The 24,639-nt window shown below is 37.8% G+C and overlaps 6 protein-coding genes across 6 annotated transcripts in view; 2 read left to right on the top strand and 4 right to left on the bottom strand.

Moving 5' to 3' along the window:
• Nucleotides 1-3: 3 nt before the first annotated feature.
• Nucleotides 4-4,792, bottom strand: LOC100640171 (tyrosine-protein kinase SRK2-like). Its single transcript, XM_003388998.3, has 5 exons — nucleotides 4,730-4,792; nucleotides 4,071-4,673; nucleotides 2,530-2,656; nucleotides 1,188-1,854; nucleotides 4-958 (listed from the first exon to the last, which is right to left on the bottom strand). Exons 2-5 carry the CDS (start codon nucleotides 4,435-4,437, stop codon nucleotides 467-469), a joined length of 1,653 nt encoding a protein of 550 aa, XP_003389046.1. The 5' UTR covers nucleotides 4,438-4,673; nucleotides 4,730-4,792; the 3' UTR covers nucleotides 4-466.
• An 18-nt stretch (nucleotides 4,793-4,810) lies between these two features.
• On the top strand, nucleotides 4,811-6,018 carry LOC100640296 (general transcription factor IIH subunit 5-like). The gene is made up of 3 exons (XM_011407781.2): nucleotides 4,811-4,895; nucleotides 4,949-5,078; nucleotides 5,817-6,018. Exons 1-3 carry the CDS (start codon nucleotides 4,861-4,863, stop codon nucleotides 5,874-5,876), a joined length of 225 nt encoding a protein of 74 aa, XP_011406083.1. The 5' UTR covers nucleotides 4,811-4,860; the 3' UTR covers nucleotides 5,877-6,018.
• An 88-nt stretch (nucleotides 6,019-6,106) lies between these two features.
• Nucleotides 6,107-9,349, bottom strand: LOC100640931 (uncharacterized). Its single transcript, XM_020000633.1, has 3 exons — nucleotides 9,107-9,349; nucleotides 8,428-8,965; nucleotides 6,107-7,794 (listed from the first exon to the last, which is right to left on the bottom strand). Exons 2-3 carry the CDS (start codon nucleotides 8,957-8,959, stop codon nucleotides 6,404-6,406), a joined length of 1,923 nt encoding a protein of 640 aa, XP_019856192.1. The 5' UTR covers nucleotides 8,960-8,965; nucleotides 9,107-9,349; the 3' UTR covers nucleotides 6,107-6,403.
• A 1,414-nt stretch (nucleotides 9,350-10,763) lies between these two features.
• Nucleotides 10,764-19,187, bottom strand: LOC100640806 (cytosolic carboxypeptidase-like protein 5). Its single transcript, XM_020000634.1, has 11 exons — nucleotides 18,986-19,187; nucleotides 18,653-18,824; nucleotides 18,182-18,299; nucleotides 17,468-17,842; nucleotides 16,780-17,162; nucleotides 15,912-16,355; nucleotides 15,513-15,651; nucleotides 14,614-14,804; nucleotides 13,704-13,885; nucleotides 12,957-13,546; nucleotides 10,764-10,995 (listed from the first exon to the last, which is right to left on the bottom strand). Exons 1-11 carry the CDS (start codon nucleotides 19,080-19,082, stop codon nucleotides 10,840-10,842), a joined length of 2,847 nt encoding a protein of 948 aa, XP_019856193.1. The 5' UTR covers nucleotides 19,083-19,187; the 3' UTR covers nucleotides 10,764-10,839.
• Nucleotides 19,188-19,306: 119 nt separating this feature from the next.
• LOC105313952 (uncharacterized) lies at nucleotides 19,307-20,902 on the bottom strand. Its single transcript, XM_020000635.1, has 2 exons — nucleotides 20,531-20,902; nucleotides 19,307-19,917 (listed from the first exon to the last, which is right to left on the bottom strand). The coding sequence occupies exons 1-2, from the start codon at nucleotides 20,841-20,843 to the stop codon at nucleotides 19,379-19,381; spliced, it is 852 nt and encodes a 283-aa protein (XP_019856194.1). The 5' UTR covers nucleotides 20,844-20,902; the 3' UTR covers nucleotides 19,307-19,378.
• Nucleotides 20,903-21,026: 124 nt separating this feature from the next.
• LOC100640678 (tyrosine-protein kinase SRK3) overlaps nucleotides 21,027-24,639 on the top strand; it is an 8,145-nt gene continuing 4,532 nt past the window's right edge. Inside the window, exons 1-3 of the mRNA XM_003389002.3 lie at nucleotides 21,027-21,210; nucleotides 23,252-23,534; nucleotides 23,844-24,094. Of these exons, the coding sequence (XP_003389050.1) occupies nucleotides 23,388-23,534; nucleotides 23,844-24,094 (398 nt within the window). The 5' untranslated portion in view covers nucleotides 21,027-21,210; nucleotides 23,252-23,387. The remainder of the gene's footprint in view (nucleotides 21,211-23,251; nucleotides 23,535-23,843; nucleotides 24,095-24,639) is intronic.

The following is a 24,639-nucleotide window of genomic DNA, read 5'->3' as shown; positions in this document are numbered from 1 at the left end:
AACTTAAAATTATGAAAAAGAGAATCGTTCAAAAATACACATAAAAACAAAAATCTATAATAATAATAATAATAATCAATAATACAATAAGATAAGGCTATTATTAATAATGTACGTCACGTCAAAATAATAATAATAATAATCAGCTGCAAGTATGTATGGTTGCTTGTGACAGTTTAAAAACCACACCCCTAAGCTTACCCACACCACATGGTCACACAAGAGTAGAGGAAGAGAGAAAGGAAGGGAGAGAGAGTAAGGCAGGAAGGAGAGTGGAGCAGCAGGAAACTAAAAACAAGTACATGTACGTATACAAAACGTTACGAAGAAAGAAAACGAAAATAAAAATAAATCCCTCATGAAACACAATAATGACAGATAGTCAGGATAACAACAATAACAATAATAATAATAATAATAATAGTAACAGTCACCATAGTAGAGGCTAAGCAGCCATGCTCCTTTCTCATGTAAGCATCCTATAAGCAGTGTCAGCTGCAGAAACAAAGTAATCATTAAGGGTGTGATGGAGATACTCAAACGTAGGCCTCTCATCAGCCTCCTGCTTCCAACAATCCAACATGATCTGGTACAATGGCTCTGGACAGCCAGGGGGGACCGGCATACGATAGCCTTGCTCTACTTTGGCTAGGACTTCGCCATTTGTCATACCGGGGTACGGAATACGGCCGTGGGTGATCAGTTCAACTAGTAGGATACCAAACGACCAGACGTCTGATTTGATGCTAAAGCGAGAGTAGAGGGCAGCTTCCGGTGCCGTCCATTTGATGGGGAATTTAGCGCCTTCTCTTGCACAATATTCGTCGTCGTTGATAAGACGGGCAAGACCAAAGTCGGCTATCTTGACAATGTTTCCCTCGCCTACTAGGACGTTACGGGCTGCCAAGTCACGATGGATGTAGTGCTGGGCTTCAAGATAAGCCATTCCGTTAGCAACCTGTAAAGAAACAATAGTGCCAATTATATCATTATCAGTTAATCAATTTATAAAATACATGTTTATTCAGCCCTAAAAGCTATACACATTAATTATACCATTAACAAAAGGAATTAGAATTCATTAGTAACTAAGCAAGCAAGCACAATCATAATAAATATGGTATTAATAACTAATATTAATAACTACTGATAACTATTAATAACCACTATTAATAACTACTATTAACCTGAGCTCCAATATCAATGAGTTCTGGTAGTTTAAGATGGCGTCCAGCTCCTTTTTGGAGGTAATCCAACAAACTGCCATTCTTCATCAGTTCCGTGACAATGTAAATGGGTTCCTCCTGAGTACAGACGGCATACAACTGGATCAGCTTCTCGTGACGGAGTTTTTTCATTATCTGAGCCTCAGAGAGGAAGTCCTCAACAGACATGGTACCAATCTTTAGAGTCTTGACAGCAACGGACGTGGTGTTATTCCAAAGCCCCTCCCACACCTCTCCAAACTGCCCCGCCCCCAAACGATTAATGAGACGGAGTGACGTGCGCTCAATCTCCCACTCGTCCTTTGTGTTGTACGAGAGACCACCGGTCACCGGTTTATCGGACTTTGGACAAGGGACAGTGAGACGACAGCAGAGACCGTCAGCCTCTCTCTTGTAATGATTCACGAGGTCGTCTAAAGACTTGCACATAGCCCGTGGTGCTATGTAGCAACCTCCTGAGTCAACCTTCCTGATACGATAGTGCTTGACCGACTCTCCGTCACGGACAGAGAGAGAGTAGTTTCCAGGCTGACTCTCGCTCTCACGGATCAGGTAAGTCCCGGACTGATTCCCGATCTGTAGGAGCTTCTTTTCTGCATCGGAACGCTTGATCTTACCAAAGAACCAACTAAATGAAATAGAGAAGAATAGTTTAGTCAAATAATGATATGTATTTCTTTCTTGCTGCCTCCCTCTATTCAATTTACTATAATTATTGTAGTCAGGGTTTCCCACAAGATTTTGGTTATTATAGTGCTTATGCAGCTTCTTGTCAGTTGATTGTAAGATCCTGTACTATTATAGTACAGGGTATATTTTGCCAAAAATGACTAGGAGAAAATTCTTTATTTTTTATAATTTTTTCCTGATACTTATACAGGTTTTTATTTTGTGTAGCAATTAAGTCTAAGGTACAATGTAATTCCAATCAAAATTATTTGTTAAATAAATTTTTGAATTGTGCCAAAGTCCCTGTACTATTATAGTATAGAGTCTTTGGCAAAATTTTACCAAAAATGACTAGGAGAGAATTCTACATTTCATGACTTTTCCTGATACATATACATGTTCTTATGTTGTATAGCAAATTTGAGCTGAATCAGATCAAAATTGGATTTTTGTTAATTTTAAAAGTTGCTTCAAATGCATGTACATGTACATGTACATGTACCTGCTTGTGCTTGTCAGCTCTTGAAGCTCATGCTGTTTAGCTCATTTAACATGCTTTGTGGGAAACCCTGATTGTACTACTTATTTGTAATGTTCTTCATCCTCCCTCTCCCCCCTCTCTCTCTATGCTTACTCTTGTGCTTGCACACTCTCCATAGCAGCAACATAGTTAGACGGGATGTAGCCTTCTCTGCCGGTCCTTAGCGAACGGGCCAGCCACCAATCACCATCACTATTATTCATAATTTGTAACTGATCACCTGTGGAGATAAAGGAGAGAGAGAGAGAGAGAGAGAGAGGGGGAGAGAGAGAGAGAGAGGGAAGAGAGACAAGAAGCATGAAATAATAAAAGAACAAAAAGATAGCAATAGGAAAGTGACTTTACAAAGAAGAATCCAGACATCAAAAAATTTAAAGCTAACACTGAGCAAACAGTGCCCTGTTATTCCAGAGAAGCTTAAATATACACAGAAAACCCCCAAACAGTAACAATGACTAATGACAGCCATTACTCTTAATACACACATCAAAACATATAATACTTATACACAAGTATTAGGTTAGATTTACATGCATGTAGAACATATTACTTATATAAGTCTTGTACAACTACATGTACATGCATGTACATTTACATGCATGTCCATGTACATTAGATCAAGTATAGGCTTCATTCAGTAAGCGTATGAATTTATAAGTATGAGAGGCAGTGTAGGCAGTTTTCACAACATGCTTAAACAGTTTATGGTAGAAAGGCAACACATTCATACGAACATGCATGCATGTACTGCAGTACATGTACATGTATGCTATCATAGTCATAACAAGAATAACACCATCCTACTGCAAGCTAAGTATAGTAACATTCCCACTTCCCTTTTGAATCTGTGTTTCTATTTTTAGTAACTCTTCTCTCTCTCTAAAGTGAGCCCTATCCAATTACACATTTTAATGCAATCAATGACAAAGACACAATAAAGAATGCCCTCAATATGATACATTTCATTTCCATCAATGGCTGAATGGTATGCAAGGGGAGAACACACTTTCTATTTATAGTAACAGTCTACATATGGGATCAGTCCATATAAGGAAGCAGTTATGGAAGAACTGGAAAAGGTTAAAATAGTGCACTTGATTGGTTTAGGATACTATAATATCGTGAATATACACCTACTTGGTTGTATACTCACAACCTACATTTGTAATATCAACCCTCAGACCCACACACACACAAACTCACATACTGGCAGTCTTTTGTCTATAGTTCCCCTTTACTCCAACCATTAGGTGACATTAAACTTAATTTATAGAGACAACTACTCTCCTTATAGTCCTCATTAGTATTGGCTCATTCAAGCAGACAATGATAACAGACAAAAGGAGACAGAAACACCATTTAATGACTGGACCCCACTGGTAATCCCTCTAACTGAAGTCTGAACACCTTTCACACATCAGTTGATTACAATGGAACATTATAACTAGTTACCACATACAAGAGTTTACTACCCCAAGTACCAATAAAGACATACAAATGTACATGTACATACTGGTTCTAAAAATAGCCATTACTGGTTCTAGAAACAGTTATTACTTGTTCTAAACACCTGTAATCTCTTGACCCCTCCTCAGTACATGTACATTGTTATTATCATAGCAATAATGACTGACCTTTATCAAAACTAAGATCTTCAGGAGTCCTAGCCTCATATCGATAAAGTCCAATAAACATGAGTGCACTCCTAGCTCCTCCCATAGTCCCTCCTCCGATGTGAGGTACAGCACCTCCAACTTGCGGGACCATGGCCCCCCCTCCAATCTGAGGTGGACCCCCCATATTGTACCCAGGAGGGCCTCTAGGGGCAGCACTGGAAGGATAAGCTGCTGATGGAGGGTACCCGCCTGGGTTCATTGGTTTTGGCTGATACGAGTTAGCTCCACCTACAGGGACTCCCCCTCCTCCTCCTCCTTGATTAGTATATGACATACTATTCGATTTCTTTCTCGGCTGCTCTGGAGCGCTAGCACAGCAACCCATCTTGAACTGTGTTTGGTTTAAGAGATATCAATATATAAAGGCTAGACCTCCAACTAGAGGAAACAGGGAGAGTTGAATAAGATGGCGAGGCTCTTGTGGCTAGTCAATAAATACAACAAAGAGGAAATGATGTATCCTTTTATTCTCGCTTCACGGGCTGTACAGATTGTGTAGTGCTAAAATGCGCTCCTTTTCCTTCGCTCGATTGCACCTCCTGCCTCTCCTTAGCTTTATTACTATCAGAAAAGGAAAGGATTGTACATTATAATGAAATAAAACCGTTTCTATGTACCTCTTCTTTTACTCAACTCTTCTCTCTGTTCCTTCGTTAGGGTCGGGTGGGTCCGTTCTCCTCCGGATACTCATGTGATCGGGCCACGCCCATGTTAATTAAAAATGAATGATAATTAGGTATGAGTTAAAATGGTTCAAGTAACTAAAGGAGTTTTGCTTAAATGGTATGTAATGCTATGTTCAAAGATTCTATTTATTATTTTATATTTATTATTAGCAGTGACACTGCAATTAAAGAATTCATCAGATATCTCGACGAGAAGCAGCTACTTGGGAAACGGTTCATAATCAAAGACCTTGACGATCATCATCTATTCATATCAGAAGGTGTGGCTAACCATCTCCAGGTACGATATAGACTGCCAATGTTTATTTGTACACATACATCATTGTACATGCATATATACATGAAAAATGCCATCGCCCTGATATAAGTTATTATATTTGGGTTGGGTCTCTCTGTAGACTATAGTGCATATGATGTGTCAACAGTTTTGTCTCTTTCTTTAATTTAATGCAAACAGGAAGAATTTCCTCTTGGATTCCTAACATTACATGAATTGTGATATGAAGACCAATATGGTGTTGGGTAGTTTCCCAATTTCCTATGTATACCTGCTTGTCTAGCTTATGTAAATAGCACTTCCAATAACACTCCTCTTATACGAGTTTCACATTTGGCTTGCATCGTGATTGATGGAGTTTTCAGTTGAGATAATCAATGTGTAGAAATGTATGAAAGAATGAGAATGACTATGTATAGAAGAAAATAATGTATCGATTAATACCGTACAAGATGATTTATTGGTGAGGAATTAATGTTGGCGATTGGCAGTTCTATGAAGAAATCGCCAATATAAAATCTGCCATTATGTTTCAATCTGAGCATGCTCAATGGCACACGTGACACAAAATTGCCAATATAAAATTCGTCAATTTCTTTACATGGGCAAATTTGCCAAATATTACTTCTGCCAATAAATCATCTTGTACGGTAATGCATTTGTGGTAACAGTTAAGCTAGGCTACACATAAGTTGTGGTAATAGTAATGATAATGTTTTATTTTTTTTATAATGACAATAGGGACAGTTAGATGATTTGATGCTTAGAAACTCTTACTCAGAATTCAGCACTACAGACTAATAATGAAAACAATAATTAATTTATGATGTAATCATTGATGAAACCATTTCATGTTATCAGCAATCTGTTCTGTAATGATTGTATCTTATGACCTGTACTAATCATTGCATCATTGCTTATCAGTCAGACTGACTAGTGTGTATTTCATGATGTAGTAAACCAATGATGTAACGTGACATTTTAGTAATGATTAGTTATGCTGTGTACACGTAATTCAGAAATGATGACAATTTATAATTTCATTATTTTATACAAAATAGAGAAATATGTCATTATTCATACAAAAGGAGAAAAATTAGTGACAGTACGTGTGTACGTACATATGTGTATATAGTAACTGGTGGTCCAATATAGAAAGGACAGATGTAGAGTTGATTGTGTGGAGAGTGAAAGTTCATGTGTGTGCGTGACTGTGTGTGTGTGTGTGTGTGTGTTGATTGCATTGTTGGAAGGAAAGGAATAAACAAGGAAACTATTTGGAGATTATTTGTTTGCACAATTCAAACAGAAAACAATCCCTTTTCATTTTATACTGCACTGTCCAATAACTTGGGTACTTTAGGCAATGGCAGAGCGGCCTCTGGCGACTTGTACCAGTGAAAAACCAACTCTCTTTTCTTCCTTCCCGACGTCCCGTGGGATTTACGAGAAGAGGGCGGAGTAAATGAAGGAGGTTCACCCTCGGCTTCGTTAGGAGAAGGAACTTGGCGTATCGAAGGAGGTTGGGTCCTTACTCCTTTCCCCTCTCCAGCTAAAGTCCTCACAATAACAGGCTCTCCTGTATGAGGGGAGACAGGGGCTCCTGCTATTAGTTTCTTACCAGCCGTCATCTCTTGAGTTGGGGTGGTCAAGACGTGCGTAGGCGTGGTCATTGGGCGAGTGGCCGGTCCGCGGTTGGGGGTAGTTGTCCGAGGGACTTTCCCTGAGGAAGATCTTTTTCGATTGTTGAGTGACATGAATCGAAGCGGAGCCGTTGGATTAGTATAAATATAAATCCCGTTCTTTGACTTGCGGTTCTTGCTCTCAGAAGGAGGAGGAGGGGGAGGAGGGGCTGGGAGAGGGTGTGGCTCATTATCTCTCCTAGCGCTCGTAGCCATTTTCCTGTTGCTTGGCGAAAGGTGTGAAGGTGATAATTGAGAAGGTGAGACTTGTGAGGGTGAGAGTGAGCTACCATTTGACAGCATCTGTGAGAACACATGCTCGCTATGACCTTCAGAACTGCTAGAATCAGCAGGTGGGGACTGAATACTCGTTAATTGAGTGGGCGTAGAGTAAAGCTGCTTCATCAGCAAACTTGGTGGTAGAAGTAAAGGAGTAGTTCCGGATAAATGCAGAGCAGGATAAAGCTGTGGATATATCCCACCAGGAGCACAGTACAGCAACTGTGGCTGTAGCAATGAGAGTCCTTTAGTGTCTGTGGTGATCGGTAGCAGTGGAAGTGGTGTCTCCCTACCGACCTCTTCACTGTCTTGAGTAGAACTAGCCAGAGGAGAAGAAGTGTGGCTTGACTCACTCCGTGCTAACTCGTACCCAAAATAACTGACGGCGTGAGTGAGTGGGCGTTCAAGCTCCACCCCTTCCTCTTCCCCTTCATCTTGATCGGACGTTAGCTCTTCCTCGTATTTGGGTTCTACCGAGTGAGTGTTGGCTTGTGGACCAACGTTCTCCAAAGTACCAACGTCAACGTCTTCCTCTTCGTCGTCGTCCTGTGCTACAGGCGTGAGAGTGGTTGTTGGCAACCCATTGAACACGGGGAAGGTCGTAAGAGGCAAGAGCGGTGAAGATATGGAGGAATGAGAGGAGGAAGAGGAGGAGAGGACAGTAGAGCGAGTCCTGCTGGGGACTTGAGAGGCTATGTCGTAGTTGAAATAAGAATATATGGACTGTAGTACTTGTCTTAGACCATCTGACCAACAACCTGAGGATAAAGGAAAAGAGGAAAGAGAGGGAGTAAAGCATTAATATAAAAGGAAGACAAGGAAACATGCATATGTACATGTACATGTATTATAATAGCAGCAAATGTACGAACTACGAACATTAATATAATTTTTAAAAATAAAAAGAGACGGAATGATGCATATTCCACTTTATTAGCACTAGATGTATCCACGTACATGTACCAAGGTCAAATATTCAATTTTATTCACTCACTGGGCAGTGGCACCCCATTAACTGCTAACAAAGCTGAATAAGATTGTCAATGCCTTATAAGCAAGCTGTGGAATTTGCTGACAAGACTGATGACATTAAAGGTAAATCATGTTCTGTATAAGGCAGCCCCTTATGCTAACAGTCCCTTTATAAGGAAATTGTGTGTGACATCAACCTCTACTAATTGTTTACATGGCAGGCAATGAATAAGCAACCCAGAATCAACATAAAGTGAATCCTCACTGCAATAGTAAGTATGTACATGTATTTCATTACTATGCTAATATCTACAACTACAGGCTGTTGCATAATCCCAATTGTCCTTTCAGAATGACATATACATGCATATTCCCCCTTCAGCAAAGTACAAAGCATTAAATAAACATCCACTCCCTACCTTGATAGCCATCAGGTGTACTCCTAGGATATTGAAAGGGGATTTCCTCGGGCCAAAACGAGGGTCTAGGATCGCTCCATTTCAGACCCAGATCTTTGACGATACCAATTATCAGACCCCTTAGCTCAGATATTGAGAGCTCCCCGAGGGGTCGCATGAGAGGCGGCAACAAGACGTGGACCTTCTTTCTCCTCTCGCTCAGTGTTCCAGCCTCCTCCCCTTTCTCTGACCAGTTTGATAAATGGTTCAATATGACGTGACGTGATTTCTCTATAGGTTGAGTGATTGCGGGATGACCCATAGTGAACAGGGTTCCACTGTTACGAATGGACGCATAGCAAAACCCACATGGGACGCCGAGCTCCTCAAGGTCAGCCATTTTCTTTTGTATGACTTCGATCCGACGCTTGATATCACGAGAACGACACTCGTGACTTCGGAGGAGGCCAGAGTCAGCCATTGCTGCGGGTCTTGTTGTTGGTGTACTGACAGAATGGGTATTAGCACTAGTGTGGGTGACTGCAGTTGTCATTTTAGTCTGAGAGAAAGGAGGAGATATTTATTTTAATATTTTGGCATATTATGAATCAATTATGCACAAAAAATATAATACGCAAGAATCATTACTAAAAGTAAGCATAATTAAAGCTTCTTCTCATGCTCTTATTCCTTCTCTTACCTCTTCAGTGGAGGTGATGCTCCTCAAACTTTTCTACTCATTGAAACGTGGGGACGAATGGAGATAAGATCAAGGATTGCTTTTTTAAAGGAGAGAGAGATATTTCCCAGCAAGTCTCTGCAGGATATAAGCTTAGGAGAGTGGAGAGTTCACTCGGGCAGTCACTACTGGCCGTAGCTCTGCTCGCTGCAAGTTCGGAGAGAAGTGAGTGACTCTTTTGATTGCTTCTGTTGTTAATAAGGAGTGTGTGTTTCCTTATAAGGTAGTCTGTCACTTACCATATAAGGGCATCACACCCACACAGTTTGCACAACAGAAATTTGTTCTTACACAACAGCTTCATTAATTTAAAATTATAATGAGAGAGAGAGAGAGAGAATAGAGAGAAAAAGAAACAGAATTTGGTTTTAGTTAAAAAAAAATAAAGAAAATAAGGAAAGAAATTGCTTACTGTAGCAGTATAGCTAATAGCAAGACTGATAAATGGATTAGGATGCATTCCAAAACACAAACACCATTCCTTTGATTATAATATCATGTGATGCTACTAATGCATTGCAATGGACGCAATTAAGTAATGCACTATCACTGACATTCTCAATGGCTGCTCCTTCTCATAATACTAGTATATGATGCATGGGAACCAGCAAGCAAAAGGTACCAACACAGAATAGCACAGCGTAGTACAGTGAAGCTACTTGTACAGTGTAGATACACTGAGGTATGTACAGACTCACTGCATACAAGAGTACCTATACAATATACATGGCCTTGTAATTCATATACTAGTCTTCTTAACAAAATAGTTGCCTGGTTACAATTAGTGCCATACTCTTTGTAAGGGAGTACAAATCAACATTAATGACCTAACAATGTTATCATGATATTTAACAGGCTCCATACTTGGAGGGTAACAGTGTGTTTTTACAAGACGCTAGGCCCTTATTTAACTATCTCATCGGTCATCTAATGCATCACTAGAAGGACAAACAACTCCAGAAATGGAGTCATGCTCATACTTTGTGTCTGCCGGGCTCAGGTATATGCTTGAGGCAGGAGAGAAGATTATACAATAGCAAAAGAAATTTGTTTGCAACAAAGTTGTTTGTGTATAAAAGCAGTGTTATAGACAATAATTATGAAGAGGCAAAGAGCTATCATAATTGTACTTAAATGGAGCTAGAACACTGCAAGGAGAGCTAGCGAGTATATGCATGACATGAGCAATAGCTGACTTGCTTTACAACTACACGAACAGTTTATGGATTCTGTCACTGCAACACCTTACTAAGCTCGCCTGACAATATATCCTTAGATGATACAGAAAAATAGCAGGGGGCACTCACTGTAAAAAGGATCTTAAATCACATACTGTACATATATTTACCATAAATAATCATCAATAATTTGTTCCATACATGTACACATGTAGATGCATCAAAGTAAAAAATCACCTTTGTCCTACCATAAAATGAAACAACACAAAGGAATGGTAATGCAAATAATAGAGGCACTGTACATGTACACATATCCTTGTACTACGAATGACTATAACCCCCCACCAATGCCCTGCAATGTACATGTACATTTTGTACTGGTACATATTGAGTATGCCAACTTTCAAAATGAATTAATAAGCTACTGCTAATTATCATAGTTAATAGCTCATGGTTGATAAAAGTGCCTTTAAAATAAAATATAGAATTTCTTGTCCATGCATTAATAAATTATTATTATTTGTAAGATAAGTGTCTCTTGGTGGTTGATAGTGAAGGGGTGGGTGTGTGCTTTAGTAAAGTGAGTTTAGTGGAGCGGGAAGAGGGGAGAGGGTGAGTGAGAGTTTTCCGAGATGAGGCCTTGGTTCTTAGCGGAGAGGCTTTAGTAAATGTCTAATGAAAGGAGGAAGAAGGAGGGAAAGAAAAAAAAAGAAAGACGATCATGAGAGAAGACTTTATAAGCTCGCTGCATGTATATGTAATTATAGGAATCACTATTATGACCAGCATACCTTTCAATTCCAGGTATTATTACACATACTGTACACATGCACATACATTAATATCAACAAACTGTCGCCCTCTAATGCAATATCTAGCCATAATCGAATAAAAAATACCTTCCCACCCTTAAAAGGACTGTCTAAAACTGTTTACAACACGTCTACAAGAGCAATACACACACGCACAAAGCAGGTATCCCTACACCATACAAAGACATGCTGGATAGCAATATTAACATAATAACAAGCTAAAGCTTGCCAAACATAGACAGCCAGTGACAATATTGAAGGCCCACTGGAGTCATAATAGAATAAATGCGAATGTGTTTGCTTGTACAGTGCAGCATTTGTTGGTGAGTGTGTGGATGTACACAAGCAGGCAATCTATGCATATATGTATGTGTTGTGACATAATGCGTGCTAAGTGCTCAATGGGTTTGGTCAATTACTACAATTAGTGTCAAGTTAGTATTTGTATTGAGGAAAGCATGCAATGCACAAGCTCGCATTATGAAGTTATAGCAACACAAATACGGCTAGATGTAGTTGGCATGTACATGTACACATGTACTAATTCACTATTACAATGGACTACTCATAATTGAAAGGCTACATGTAGTCCATTGATAGAGGCAATTGTGATCGAATTGTTAATTGCTATCACTCGGTAGTAGTCCAAAATTTGTGATTAGAATCAAGATAGTGATTTTATGAAACAGTGGGAGGTTCTCTTGGGTTAAATGCATGCAATAAAGCTGAGAGTAAATTAAAGTCACGAACAATAAATTTATACCATAAAAATTAACCATACACTTTGATAGGAATAAATCCCCTACACTATCTTCAAGAGTACATGTACATGTTATGTAATCTTGCTATTATTTAATATTATACATTTATAGCCAGCCACTTGTAGACAGATTAGGCATAGCTGTACATACATGTACATGTAATTATTACGTGTACAGAGAGTTTAATTCATGAGGAATTAGCTAAAGGATTGGTACAAAGCCTGGGAAGGAAAAAACACATTATTGACATAACAAGTAATTAATAAATGATGATGAGCGGAGATGTAATTATGATCTTTAAAAGGAGAAGAAATCCCCTCATGGGTCAATTCCATCAGCAGCTTAAACTAATAACTGTCCAAAGGTTATCTAATAGTATTTCCTGTTTTGTAGTCTGTGTACCTCTTGCACAGGAAATGAAGATATTGCAGGGAAAGAGTGAGTAAGCATGAGAAAAAGTCACTGAAAATGCGAATAACATGTGACTTTAAAGTATGTACATTGTACATGTATTGCATCTTTATATTGAAAAGTATGTACATGTACATCCATATATGTACATGTCACATGCATATTTTCATGTGTTACAAATGTATTGATAATAATACATCATACAGTATATATCTGAGTGAAAAATTGACAGTTAAATATACATTATACAGAACATATACATTCAGTCATGTAGTATACTGTTACATGTATATGTACATGTACAATGTACATGTACATGTACATGTAGTACAAATATACATGCAGTACAAATATACATGTATGTCCAAGGACTAAACGATAGTATATGTACATCTACAATGTAGTGTTGCAACCAAGTTATGTCAGCAGTGCATATCCAAGCATTTAAAACACTAAACATCCCAAATATGGTAATGTTTAGAATTTGCATAGTAAACAATTATTGCAACGATACCATTACAACATACATCATAACAATCCCTCTCTCTGTCTGTCTCTCTGTCTGTCTCTTCCTCTCTCTCTCTCTCTCTGTCTCTCCCTCTGTCTGTCTGTCTGTCTGTCTGTCTGTCTCTCTCTCTCTCTCTCTCACCTTCTTTCTTCCAAGTGAGTTCTTACTAACACTGTTACTAGAGCTGCCATTAGTTGACACACCTCTCTCTATTCCGTTATTTTTAGCATCATCCTCGCAGTTACACGTACCGTTACATGTACATGCAGTGTCTTGTTCTGCCACGTTTTGCTGATCGACTGAGCAACGATCAATAACAAGCGAACGGGTGTACAGCCTCTGACCCAAATTCCGCCCCATGATTGAAAACACTTCGGTTGGCCTCAGGGGGGATGGCTTCAAATTCCGGCCCCCTCTTGGAAAAGGAGAATCAAGCGTGCCCCCTTGTTGGGGGAAACTTGTAATTTTAGTGGTCATTTTTTGAGTCTGTTCTTCCCCCGTCCTAAGAGGGGATGTCCCTATCATTAGTAGTCCTTCATGTGGATGAAAGTAAGGGTTCACTCTATGAGTGAAGGGTACTAGGGGTAGGTGAATGGGGGAGGGTGTGCTCGGCTTTTGGTAAATGAAAGGCTGACGTCTCGAGGGGAGGCTAGCAGAGAGAAGGGGGCTGTCCTTGTTGCCATGGTGATGGAGCTTCGCTGAGGAAGGAAGAGTGAAATGACGATTCAACACTTAAAAATAAGAGAAAAATAAGAAATAATAAACATACATGTACATACAGTACTACATATGCAATGCATTTAACAACACTATACATGTACATGTTTATTGCATTACATGTACATGTACATGTAGTTCATCCCACCCACACATTTGATTAATACTTACTCATCACTGAATATTTCGAGCTTTCAACTCTAGTGCCGCTACTGGAATTAAGGACACACCCATTCCCTATTGCCTCTTCGTTAATCAGAGTTATTACTGGTATAGCACTGGGCTGGATGGGAGGGGGAGGGGCAGTGGGAGGAGCTACAGACTCTGAAGAATTGTTTTTTGTACACGAACGACTAAAATGTACAATAAAATTATCATTTTAAATACATGTACATGTACATGCACTTAAGCACATATGTACTGTACACAGGTATGGTCATGTAAAATGGCATAAACAATTCATTACGTAGTTTTGAAAAGGAAAGTACATTGTACTTATTAATTTTAATTATAGCAAAATTTCATTTTTCTGTACCAAATAATCAGAAGCCACAAAAATGTCTGACATTGCAAATACACATACACATACAGTGTAGTTATGCACACACATGTATACATAGGGTTTCCCATAATATTTTTGGTATAGTGCTCATGCAGGTTCTTTTCAGTGGTTTTTAAAGTGTCTTGGAAATTTGACAAATTTTTAGAGAACTCTTTAATTTTTTTATTTCAATAGTTTTTCTAATACATGTACATGTTCATATGCTCTATGGAAATTATTTTTTAGCTGATTCCGATCAAAATTAAACTTTTTATGAATTTTTAAAGTTATTCCAAAAGCCATGTCTATTATTGTAGTGCTTGTCCCAGTCGCATCCTTTTTTAACTCAATTACATGTAACATGATTTGTGGGCCCTGCATACATGTGTACATGTATATTGTACATGAAAATGTATATGTACATGTACATTTTAAATAATTATATGTCGCATACATGTGTATGTATGCTTGTACATGTAGTGAAATACAACAACAATTAATACTGTACGTTGTGTATTGCTATGCAAGTACAACACATACTTCCTATCAATTCTATTATTGTATCTTTTAAAGCTGCTAGTATCTCCTCCTCCTTTCCTTCTATCATTGAGTATCTTTTGATGAAGGTAGTTCCTAATCCCAGCTAGTGTTGAGTGTTCACTGGTAGGTATTCTGCTCCAAGGGTTGAGCTGGTACAGGTCCAATAGACCAATGGCTAATCCTCTACCAACCTGTAGACAAAAGAGAGAGAGAGTATAAGCAGGGGCGTAGCCAGGGGGGGCAAGGGGGGCAAATGCCCCCCTTTTTTAAAATCAAAATTTAAAATTAACGTAATAATAAGCTACTTTTGGAAGGAAAAGCTGTTCTACAACTTACATATGAAAGGAAAAGGCTAAATCAGTCCTTCTATGATGCCATTATAAAGCTGAAAAGGTATTTAACGTTGCCTATGATCTTTCTTAAAGTCCGCCATATTGAAAAATAGGTGTCACCATGCCCTAAAAGGGCGTGGTTCCGCAAAATTTCACGGCGCGCTTTGCGTGCGGCATTGCTTGCCCCCTCTTTCCAAAAATCCTGCCTAGGCCCCTGATAAGTACTACAAGAAAGTACTATACATGTACTATACTATACTATACATGCTTTTTTTCCCAAAAAGTACATGTACATGTCAACTCAACTTAATTTTTTGATGTCTTTGTGCTATGTATACTAAACATTTACATGCACATGTAGGAGTGTGTCAATCAATTTTTGACTACAAAATTGATCATCTAAAAATACATGTACATGTATAAATCCAATTATTTTCATCAATGCATACATGTACATACATGTACATGTAGATTACTGGTACATGCAAATTTATTTAGTTTACGCTTATTTAAAAATAATACAAAATGTCATCTAGTGCCTGTACAGTACATGTACATGTACTGTACCTCTTCAAAGTCCTTTGATGTCAGTTTGTGTGGTATGAGTGATCCTTCACTGGGAGGAGTGGCTCTACCAGTGTCCATAGGAGCAGGAGTCAACTGGTTCACTATACGCCCACTGTTGTAATTACATTCTAACGTATAACTACAAAAAATAATAAGTACATATACATGTAATAATAATAATTATTATTATAAAGGTACATGTAATCTGTATACTGTACCAAATACTGTATACTACATTCTGTTCTATTATACATTTGTACAATGTAATACATTTACTTGTCAATTTTTAACTCATGTACGTGTATATGTGACAATATTATCTTCATGAAATTTAAAAAAAACAAAAACATTTAAGTGCATGTACTGTACATGCATATACATACATGTACGTGTATTTACCATTGTATTAGGCCGGTTGCTTTATAAAGAGCGACACGCCCACTTCCTTCTTTGGTCGTCCCACCTCCTTCGTTCCTCCTGTCGGCAGCATACATGTTCCTCTCGGAGAACAGGCAGTGCTCGAAATCAAAATGAGCCGAGTTTAGGGACACGAGTTTTGGAAGCAACATGCACTCCGACTGGTCACTCGGGTCTTTGAAATGATTGCCGTACATGAAGCAGCCTCGTTTGGTTGCGTGGGCATGTAAGTCAACGTAAAGAGCAACACTTCCTCCCTGAGGTTTGGAGGTGAGAGTGGAACGGGACTCTGACTTGAGTGACGAGGAGTCTTTAGTGGGTGGGTGTGGTTTGTCTTGTGGGCATGGCTCATTTGGTGGGTGTGGTTGATCTGATGGATGCGACTCATCGCTAACACTTTGACTAGTGAATGAAGGGATGGTGGAACTAGAGAATAATGAACATTATGGTTAAGGTGGTATTTGGGTTACTTACTTATTTTTTATTATTTTTAATACCATTAAATACGTGTAGGTAAAAAATTGTACGGCTTTTGCAGTTTTTAAATTTTACAATGCAATTGTTTTAAAGCATTAAAAAATACATGTACAAATTGGCAAAACTGTACATGCCATATCTACAGTACATTTGTACATGTACATGTACATGTATACGAACAGCGTGTATTGTGCATGAATTGAAAATGTACATGTACATGTATGGTATTACATGGTTTACGCTAGTTGTACATGTATGCACTATTTATTATCATGGTTTATGCACATGTACATATATGGTACATTGTTACATGGTTTACGTTAGTAGTATAATGGTTTATTTACATTTACATGTACATGTACATGTACTCTACCTGATTTGGCTGGATAATGAAGAGAGTGAGGATGATACTTTCTCTCCATCACTAGTGTTCTCTTCACACTCAGTGCAGCTCCCTCCCCCACCACCATTGTTATTATAGTATAGGATCAACTGGCGTATAGCATATACTGACGGATGAATATTAGGATCAGGATCAAGGTAAACACGATTGAGATTAACACCACGTGAATCAGTACGATAATGACCTCTTGATACGCCGTCAGGGTTGATCATTGGAACCAGTTTGAAAACGAAATTCGAGAGGAGTGCTTGGGCCCGGGGGTCGTCCTGTCGTAAGAGAAAATCCAGGAACCCGTTGAAGACATAACTAGCTGGGGATTCACCAGGATGGACTCTACTGGTTATGATTACAATCTGGAAACAGAGAGGCAATAGAAACAAAAGCTTGAAAATAATTATTAAAGCTTTCATGATAGACAAAATAATATCATGTTATTTTAAAAATAATATCATGTTATTTTAAAAATAATATTACATTGAATTTAAGGACTCTTGATTTTGATTATGAGAATGACATGTACATGTACATGTACATTTACATGTACATGTACATGTAAATGTACATGTTACCAAGAGTAGTTCCCTTGATGTTACATACATGTACACCCCCGTATATCTATGTACATGTACATGTACATGTATAAATGATCTTTTCTCACTTTCTTATTTCTAAATTGTCTAGCAGTTGGGAGACTCTCATCAGGAAACAGCCCAAAGAGGCGTGGCTCTGTTTCCACAGCGATGCCTTTATGTGAAGACACAGTGAGCAGATCAACACGGAGTCCATCAAGCGACTTGCAAAGGAGGTCACGATGATAATAAATTGCATCTTCGCCGAGTGAGGAAGGGGAGAGAGGGGGAGAGGGAGGGGGAGAGGAGGCATTTAGCATTCGTGATACTTTCTGCTCTATTTTGAAGAGGTGTTTCTGTGAGTCGATGTAAGAGAAAGGATAGCAGAATGAGAAGTAAGTTGTCATCTTCCTTCCTTCTGGTGGAGTGTATGTGAATGACAGCTCCATGCAATTGTCGACAACCTACATAATGATAAGATATGCAATGTACATACATGTATACATGTACATGAAATTTTAACAAATACATGTACATGTACATGTAAATGATAGAGTAGTAACTAGTAAGGCTTATCTAGCACATGCTTGCACTATAATCATTATCATCATCAATTAATGCTTATTATTACTGTTATTATTATTATTATTATTATTATTATTATTATTATTATTTCATAAATCACACAATTACATTAATTGGAACACATCTGTTTATAACAAATAAACTTTGTTCTTGGCACTCGTGTTTATTAATTATTATTATTATCATTATTATTATTATTTTACATGTAGTTATTATACCTGCCATTCTGGTCTGTCTCTCATTCTCTCCCATCCTTTGCTAGGTAGAATCTTGATAAGAGGGGTAAGCCCCTGCTGATAAAGCCTTGATTGCTTATTGAGATTCTTAATTGTCATTCTAACAAAATATAAAACAAATAATTTACATGTATGTGAATATACAGTACATATACATATACAAGTAGCTTCTAATAGCTGCAATTATAGGCCAGACTTGTGTAGAAAGTTTGAGCATAGAGCAAGTTCCAATCAAAATTTTATTTTTTGTGAATTTTTAAATTTGTTCTAAAATTTGAGAAAGTACCCTATACATGGTATTTTCTCAAATAATGACTCCAAGACTTCTGGCTGTTTTTATAATTTTTTTCTGGTACACATACATTTTTTATATCTTCTGATCAAAAATTGATTTTAAAATATTTAAGTTACTCGAAAATGTAAAAATGCATATTTTTATAACCACCCACTCACTTGATTGTTTTCCCATTGTAATTAGGACCAGTAGCTAAACTGAAATAGAACCAGGATCTGTTCCCGTTCTCATATCTGGTACCAGCACAATCTGGTGCTGTCCACAAATTGAACTCGTTGAGCTTATGGCCATCGGGCGGAGTCACAACTATCTCAATTCGGTCAAGATTACCTGTGAACCAAAAAAAAGACAGTAAAGACATAAACATGTACATGTATATATACATATACATGTAATATCAATTTTTGAAGGAGAACAGGCAGAACAAATAATTTTACATAAAATATGTATATAAATGTACAAAATAAGATCAAAATGTGCTATCACTTTACCAGAGTCAAAGTTTGAATTAAAAGTAATTTCTCCAAAAGTTTGAGTGATTTTTCCTCTCTCATGAGAGACCTTATCTTTTCTTTTGCCTTCTTCCATCGCTCGTTCAATGCACACGTGTCAGCATTCCTCAAAATGCTGAAGCAATTCTCCACCGTCTTACCTTATCATCCGCCATTTTGTTTTCATTGCTGTCGCCATAGTAACCACAAGGAGGCGGGGATTGCTGGATCAACCCGCGTAATCTGCCGGGAATTACACAGCACTTGTTAAAATTACAATACTTGGCTTTTAGTGATAGCAATGGAAGATTTCAAAAGTTATTATCACTATTAAATTAATTTCTAAAAAAATATGCAAATGATCATAGAGATCTACGTATGAGATAATTGAGATTAAAAATCTGAACACAACAATAAAACTGATATAGAAATAAAAAACTGAGCTATATAATATGTCGTCATGACGCTAATCCTATTCTTAAAGAACCAATGAGAGGAATAGATCCCAGAGAGCAAGATACAAAGATCAGAGATGAAGAATAAAGCGCCACCAACCAAACCAAAGAAAGATTGAAGAGTGCCCACAGTAACATGAAGAAGTAGAGCAGTCCACAGCATGGTGGCTATCATTGAGAAATAAAACCCAACAATGACAAGTATCCCAATATTAAAATGCTCCTTGAATAGGGCATTAAGTTTTTGGCGTATGGCAAGAAAAATTCCCAAACAAATCCCAGCTACAAGCAATAGGAGAAGGATCACCTCCAGCCATGTTGAACCAGGAAAACCTTGTGCTCCGAATATGATTGAAAACAGTATTTGGGCTATGCCAAATGATATAATACCCAGTGGAGAGACGACACGAATGTTGAGTAGTGCATCACCTATTACTGATGCTATGAGAGCAAAGAGTGTGAGGTAAAAATACCAACCTGTGGAGAGTGGGAGAGAGTGAGAGGGAGGATAGAAGAAATACAACCATTAAATTTTAATGCAATTTTTGAAGCTTTCAAGATAAAATATGAATTAGGTGGAGAATAAATTTCATAACATTAATCTCACAAAGCACTGTATGATTGGTAATTTTCAAGAGTCCGATATTTCGTGTTTTCTCCAAAATTTCCTTAAAAGCTAATATTCGTGGGTACAAATATTCGTAGCTGGCAGATAACAAACTTCTTTTCACTTGGATCTACAGCACTAGCTTCCAATGCATGGCTTATAGTGGAGCATGGAGCAATAGACAAAGACTCTGGCTCCCTCACTGGCTTGGAAATAGTAGTTAGAGCTCTGCACTGGTTCTGCATGGCCCGTTAATTAGTTTTCATGTGTAGGTGATTGGGATTAAAATTTCATGGATAAAAATGAACCGTGAAATTAACGAAATTAATACTCCACAAAAATTACCAACCGTACACTATTAAAGTCAGGGGTATTAAAAATTAGGAATATACAGCACATGCCCAAAATATCAAATGTGGAAATTTTGCATAAGATTATGAAAGTACTAGATCTATCTATCATAGATATACAACTGTTACTTACTTTCGCCTCTTGTTCCTCTAACTGCCTCCTCACACAGCCCGACCCCTATACTCCACTGTATTGTATACCACAGTATTAATGAGATCAATGGTAGACACTTTAATGTCAATTTAATTTGAATTTTGTCATGATTCACACCGACCCAAAGATACAGGATTGCCAGAAGCAGGTACAAGAGAACAAAAGCAACAAGCAAGATCATGTCCAGAGTTAGATCTAAATCAAATCCTCCTCCAATGCTTTCCTCTCCACCTGAACTGTTTTCAAATTGAGAATTTTCAGAAAACAAATTTTTGATGACATGTATGATCATAATTACACAGCCATGATAGTTATAGGCGGGGCTGAACAGAGCCACGCCTACTACGAGCCACACCCTATTGCTGCAATGGGGATCCGGTTTGTTGCTCAAATCTCCTCCTTTTCTCTCTCCCTCTCTCCTCTATAACGTGTTGCATTCTTCAGTGTGTGGGATGATAGTTTCCTGCTCGTACTGCCCTACACTATCTCTGCAGTAGCACGTATCTTCTCTCCCTCTCTGACCTCTGGCTCTGTCTTTCTACTGCAGTACCCCCATCTCTCATTAACCTACTCCTCTATATCCACTAGTGTGCGTTCATCAAAGGAGCCTCTATTCTATCCTACAGTGCAGTGTTGGTCGCACCAGTAATATAATTGTGGTAGGTTTATTTTATGTCTATTGTGGTTTGTGGTACCTCTGTTTGTTTTTGCTGCTGTTTATCTTCTTACAACTTTTTCCTTTTTGCTGTATCCACTCCTCACCATATCCTTATCATATCCTCCATTAAAGGAATCCTGTACATTCAGTAAATTCTCCTAATACTCTTGACTATTAAATGTATACTAGCAAATATTCTCTTCTCCTAATTTTTTGCCTCCTATCTCTCCTATGCTCTCCCAAATTCTAATCTTGTTTATGTTGGCAATTTAAAATGGTTGTTTTGAAAGAAAAGATGAATGAATGTTTTGAAGGCAGATAACCAATGAAATAGACTCATTCTTTCATCTAAGCATTGGATAAGCATGCCCCATTCATTTAGCTGTTGTATTAGAACCACAAAAGTGTCAGACAAGCACTACATGTGTATATACTGTATAGTGCTTTATTTTCGAGGAGCTAAACTTTCGCTATTTTTGCGGTTAGCATGAAACCGCGAAATTAAAGATCCACTAAAATTTCAATTGCCATTAAAGGTGTGGCACTAACATTGCGAATCCGCAAAAATTATTTCCGCGAAAAATTGATTTTTGTCAATCCGCGAAATTTTAGCTCCGCAAAATTGAAGCGCTATACGGTAGTGCATATACATGTACTTGTCCATTAAGTCTAGGAACCTCTCAAAAAAGTGTACATAGTTTGTATTCAAGTGTTATACAACATCTAATTAGTAGATGTCAGCACACTATAGATTCTATAAATGCTTCTTGTTAATGCTGCATTTAAAAAAATGTTTGATTACATGTATGCACAATAATGACGTTGCAAGTAATTGTATTTTTATGCCTGGCAACGTAAAATGTGTTTTTGTTGTTGTTGCCGGTGATTATTGGAATATTCCAAATACATGTATACACTGTGAGCTTCGTTTGTTTATTTGATATATTATTCAAATATTGCCCAAAATTTTTAATATAATCTAAATCTCAAATACAAAACTTACATCGTTAGAATACTGCAAGACCTCATTGTAGTGTTTTATAATGAGTCCTTATTATAGCACATATTTATTAAAGTGTACATTTGTTCACCTAATGAATGTGTCAGTCAACTGTAATGCTTCACAAGGAGGTAGTGAATGTTTATCATTTTGTGCTTGAGAACTTTGTGCGTATGAAGCAATAAGGAGAGAGAGAGAGAGAGAGACTATGTACACAACACAATCAGCTGTTAGTATGCTCATTAAACTATTCAAATTTCATTTTATTCCAATTACAGTCATATCAACGAAAACGATACTTAGCTTTTAGTTCTTATTAACAATATTGACACGTAGTGGATCGCATATTCAAAACACTATCAGTAATACTAATAATTATAAACAGAGTTGTATACATGAATCTTAGGAATTTGGGTCTGGCTGTCACTCCTAAGTTATCCTAATTCATTGCAATATTGATTGTATTTACGTGTCATTAGCTGGGGAGTTTTTTCATGCCACATTGCACTTCTCAAATAGTATTTGAAAAGTAACTGCAGGCATTCTTTTTCAATCATTGTTATAAGTAGTGAATAGATTGAAATAGAAAAGAAAAAATAGTCATACAATAATTTGGTCTATTCATTATTGCAATGTGAATCTCAAACTAAAAACAGCTTACAATGTACGTATGTACATACATGTATTTAAGGAGCATTCCCTGTACAACCAGTGGCGTTGCTTTGATAATGGAGTAGGTTGCCAGGGGAATAGGAAGGCTTTTACAACATGTTACTTGATCCTTTTCTTTACATTACTACGCACAGTAACAATCGTGTGCATTAAAGTTACTAAGTAGGATTCACCAGCAAACAAAATGGCTGCCACGACTTTTGCAGCCTTGCTATATTAACTACTACTTTCTCTATAACAACATGCAAATAATCATTAATTTCTGTGTATATGTATATTATACATGAAAATGTGAATGGATAATGTGTGTGCCTTAGTGGGAGTGGACAAGAATGTTGCATGACTAATGACCCATACTACATTCCTTCAGGTATTACAACAGGACTGTTATACTTACCAAATATAAACCAACCGGTACACTCTCACTTTCTGTGTGGCTCTTCTATATCTCCAAGCTCATATCTGTGTGGCCTAATAGCACAAGGAGAGAAGTACATATATAGAGGATGGGTTGCTGTGCCAGTAAAGCTACCAATGACGAGAATACTACAAACAAGAATACAACTGATGGTAATAATGTAGGGGGAGGAGGAGGAGGAACAGGAGGAATAGTAGGAAGTGGAGTTGATGCCAGATATCATCCTAATCCGCAGGTAAACTTAATTAAAAGGTTGAATATTTTGTCAATGTCGTATCATTATGCGTATGATGAGTTCGTGTGTTTGTATTCGTATCATTAATTATGGGCCCCATTTCAAAGCTATACTGTATCAATTTGTACCAAATGATCAGACAGTTTAGGCTGAAAGTATGTATATATGAAAGCTAACTGTAAGCATGAGAAAGGAAATAGAAATTATATAATAATAATAATAGTAAACCTGCATGTACGTGTATTGCATATTTAGATAATGAGAGGGGAGAAAAGCAATGTATTATTATCATTTTCCTTTCTGTTTTAGCCAACAGTGTCTCTCTCTGGTAACAACAATCAAAACACTTCGTCCGTCGCTTCATCAGGTCCTAAATTCATTGCCCGCTTCAAGTACATGGCAAGAACAGCAGAGGATCTCTCGTTTCAGAAAGGAGAGAGGCTAGTGGTCATTGGACCACTGGAGGGCGACTGGTGGATGGCACGGTCACTGGCTACCGGTAGCGAGGGGTACATCCCACGTAACTATGTTGCACCAATTGAGAGCTATGAGGCAGAAGAGTGAGTGGCTATAAATGTGTGTGTATATATATTGACATGTATTGCAGTAGTAATCAGTCTAGTTTATAATTAGTAATTGAATTGTGGTTGAGGTTTATCAAGTGATATCAAGATATGTATAATTCAATGCTAATATACTATAATATTTTATACTCTTATCTAGTTAGTAATAAACTGTAATGTGAAAGTGCTTTCGTTCTGCATAAAGTCATTGTGTTAACACGAATCATCAGCTTTAGACATGTATCTATGACAAATTATACTGTAATGTGTCCTCCACTTCTATCTTGTAGTTTCCTTTCTAAATTTCCTTGTTATTTTGCACGCACAAATTACAACAAGATCTCTCCCTCTCTCTTTCCTTTTCCTCTCTTTCTCTCTCTCACTAACACAATATGTCACATTCATAACTTGACAGAGAATACTATTTATAATTGTACTACCGACTAAACAAACTGACTCCAAATACTGTACATTCTTACTAGTACACTGTCAACAATTACTGTGCATAACTCTTCCTCTCTCTCTCTTTCTCTCTTACTCTC

The sequence above is a fragment of the Amphimedon queenslandica genome, unplaced genomic scaffold (genome assembly GCF_000090795.2).
Source record: "Amphimedon queenslandica unplaced genomic scaffold, v1.1 AMPQUscaffold_13167, whole genome shotgun sequence".
Taxonomy (NCBI): Eukaryota; Metazoa; Porifera; class Demospongiae; order Haplosclerida; family Niphatidae; genus Amphimedon; species Amphimedon queenslandica.
Note: the sequence above shows the minus strand (reverse complement) of the source record. Positions and strands in the feature narration are given on the sequence as shown.

Excerpts from the sequence above, each read along its gene's own strand:
- LOC100640296 (XM_011407781.2), top strand. The coding sequence starts at position 4,861 with ATGGTTCAAGTAACTAAAGGAGTTTTGCTTAAATG. Across the intron at positions 4,896-4,948 it reads AAAGGAGTTTTGCTTAAATG|CAGTGACACTGCAATTAAAG; the intron begins GTATGTAATGCT and ends ATTTATTATTAG. Across the intron at positions 5,079-5,816 it reads GTGTGGCTAACCATCTCCAG|GGACAGTTAGATGATTTGAT; the intron begins GTACGATATAGA and ends TAATGACAATAG.
- LOC100640806 (XM_020000634.1), bottom strand. The coding sequence starts at position 19,082 with ATGGAAGAAGGCAAAAGAAAAGATAAGGTCTCTCATGAGAGAGGAAAA. Across the intron at positions 17,843-18,181 it reads GAGACAGACCAGAATGGCAG|GTTGTCGACAATTGCATGGA; the intron begins GTATAATAACTA and ends ATCATTATGTAG. Across the intron at positions 16,356-16,779 it reads TCATTATCCAGCCAAATCAG|TTCCACCATCCCTTCATTCA; the intron begins GTAGAGTACATG and ends ATTATTCTCTAG.
- LOC100640171 (XM_003388998.3), bottom strand. The coding sequence starts at position 4,437 with ATGGGTTGCTGTGCTAGCGCTCCAGAGCAGCCGAGAAAGAAATCGAAT. Across the intron at positions 2,657-4,070 it reads AGATCTTAGTTTTGATAAAG|GTGATCAGTTACAAATTATG; the intron begins GTCAGTCATTAT and ends TTATCTCCACAG. Across the intron at positions 959-1,187 it reads TCATTGATATTGGAGCTCAG|GTTGCTAACGGAATGGCTTA; the intron begins GTTAATAGTAGT and ends GTTTCTTTACAG.
- LOC100640931 (XM_020000633.1), bottom strand. The coding sequence starts at position 8,959 with ATGACAACTGCAGTCACCCACACTAGTGCTAATACCCATTCTGTCAGT. Across the intron at positions 7,795-8,427 it reads TACACCTGATGGCTATCAAG|GTTGTTGGTCAGATGGTCTA; the intron begins GTAGGGAGTGGA and ends CTTTATCCTCAG.
- LOC105313952 (XM_020000635.1), bottom strand. The coding sequence starts at position 20,843 with ATGATCATACATGTCATCAAAAATTTGTTTTCTGAAAATTCTCAATTT. Across the intron at positions 19,918-20,530 it reads TAGAGGAACAAGAGGCGAAA|GTTGGTATTTTTACCTCACA; the intron begins GTAAGTAACAGT and ends CACTCTCCACAG.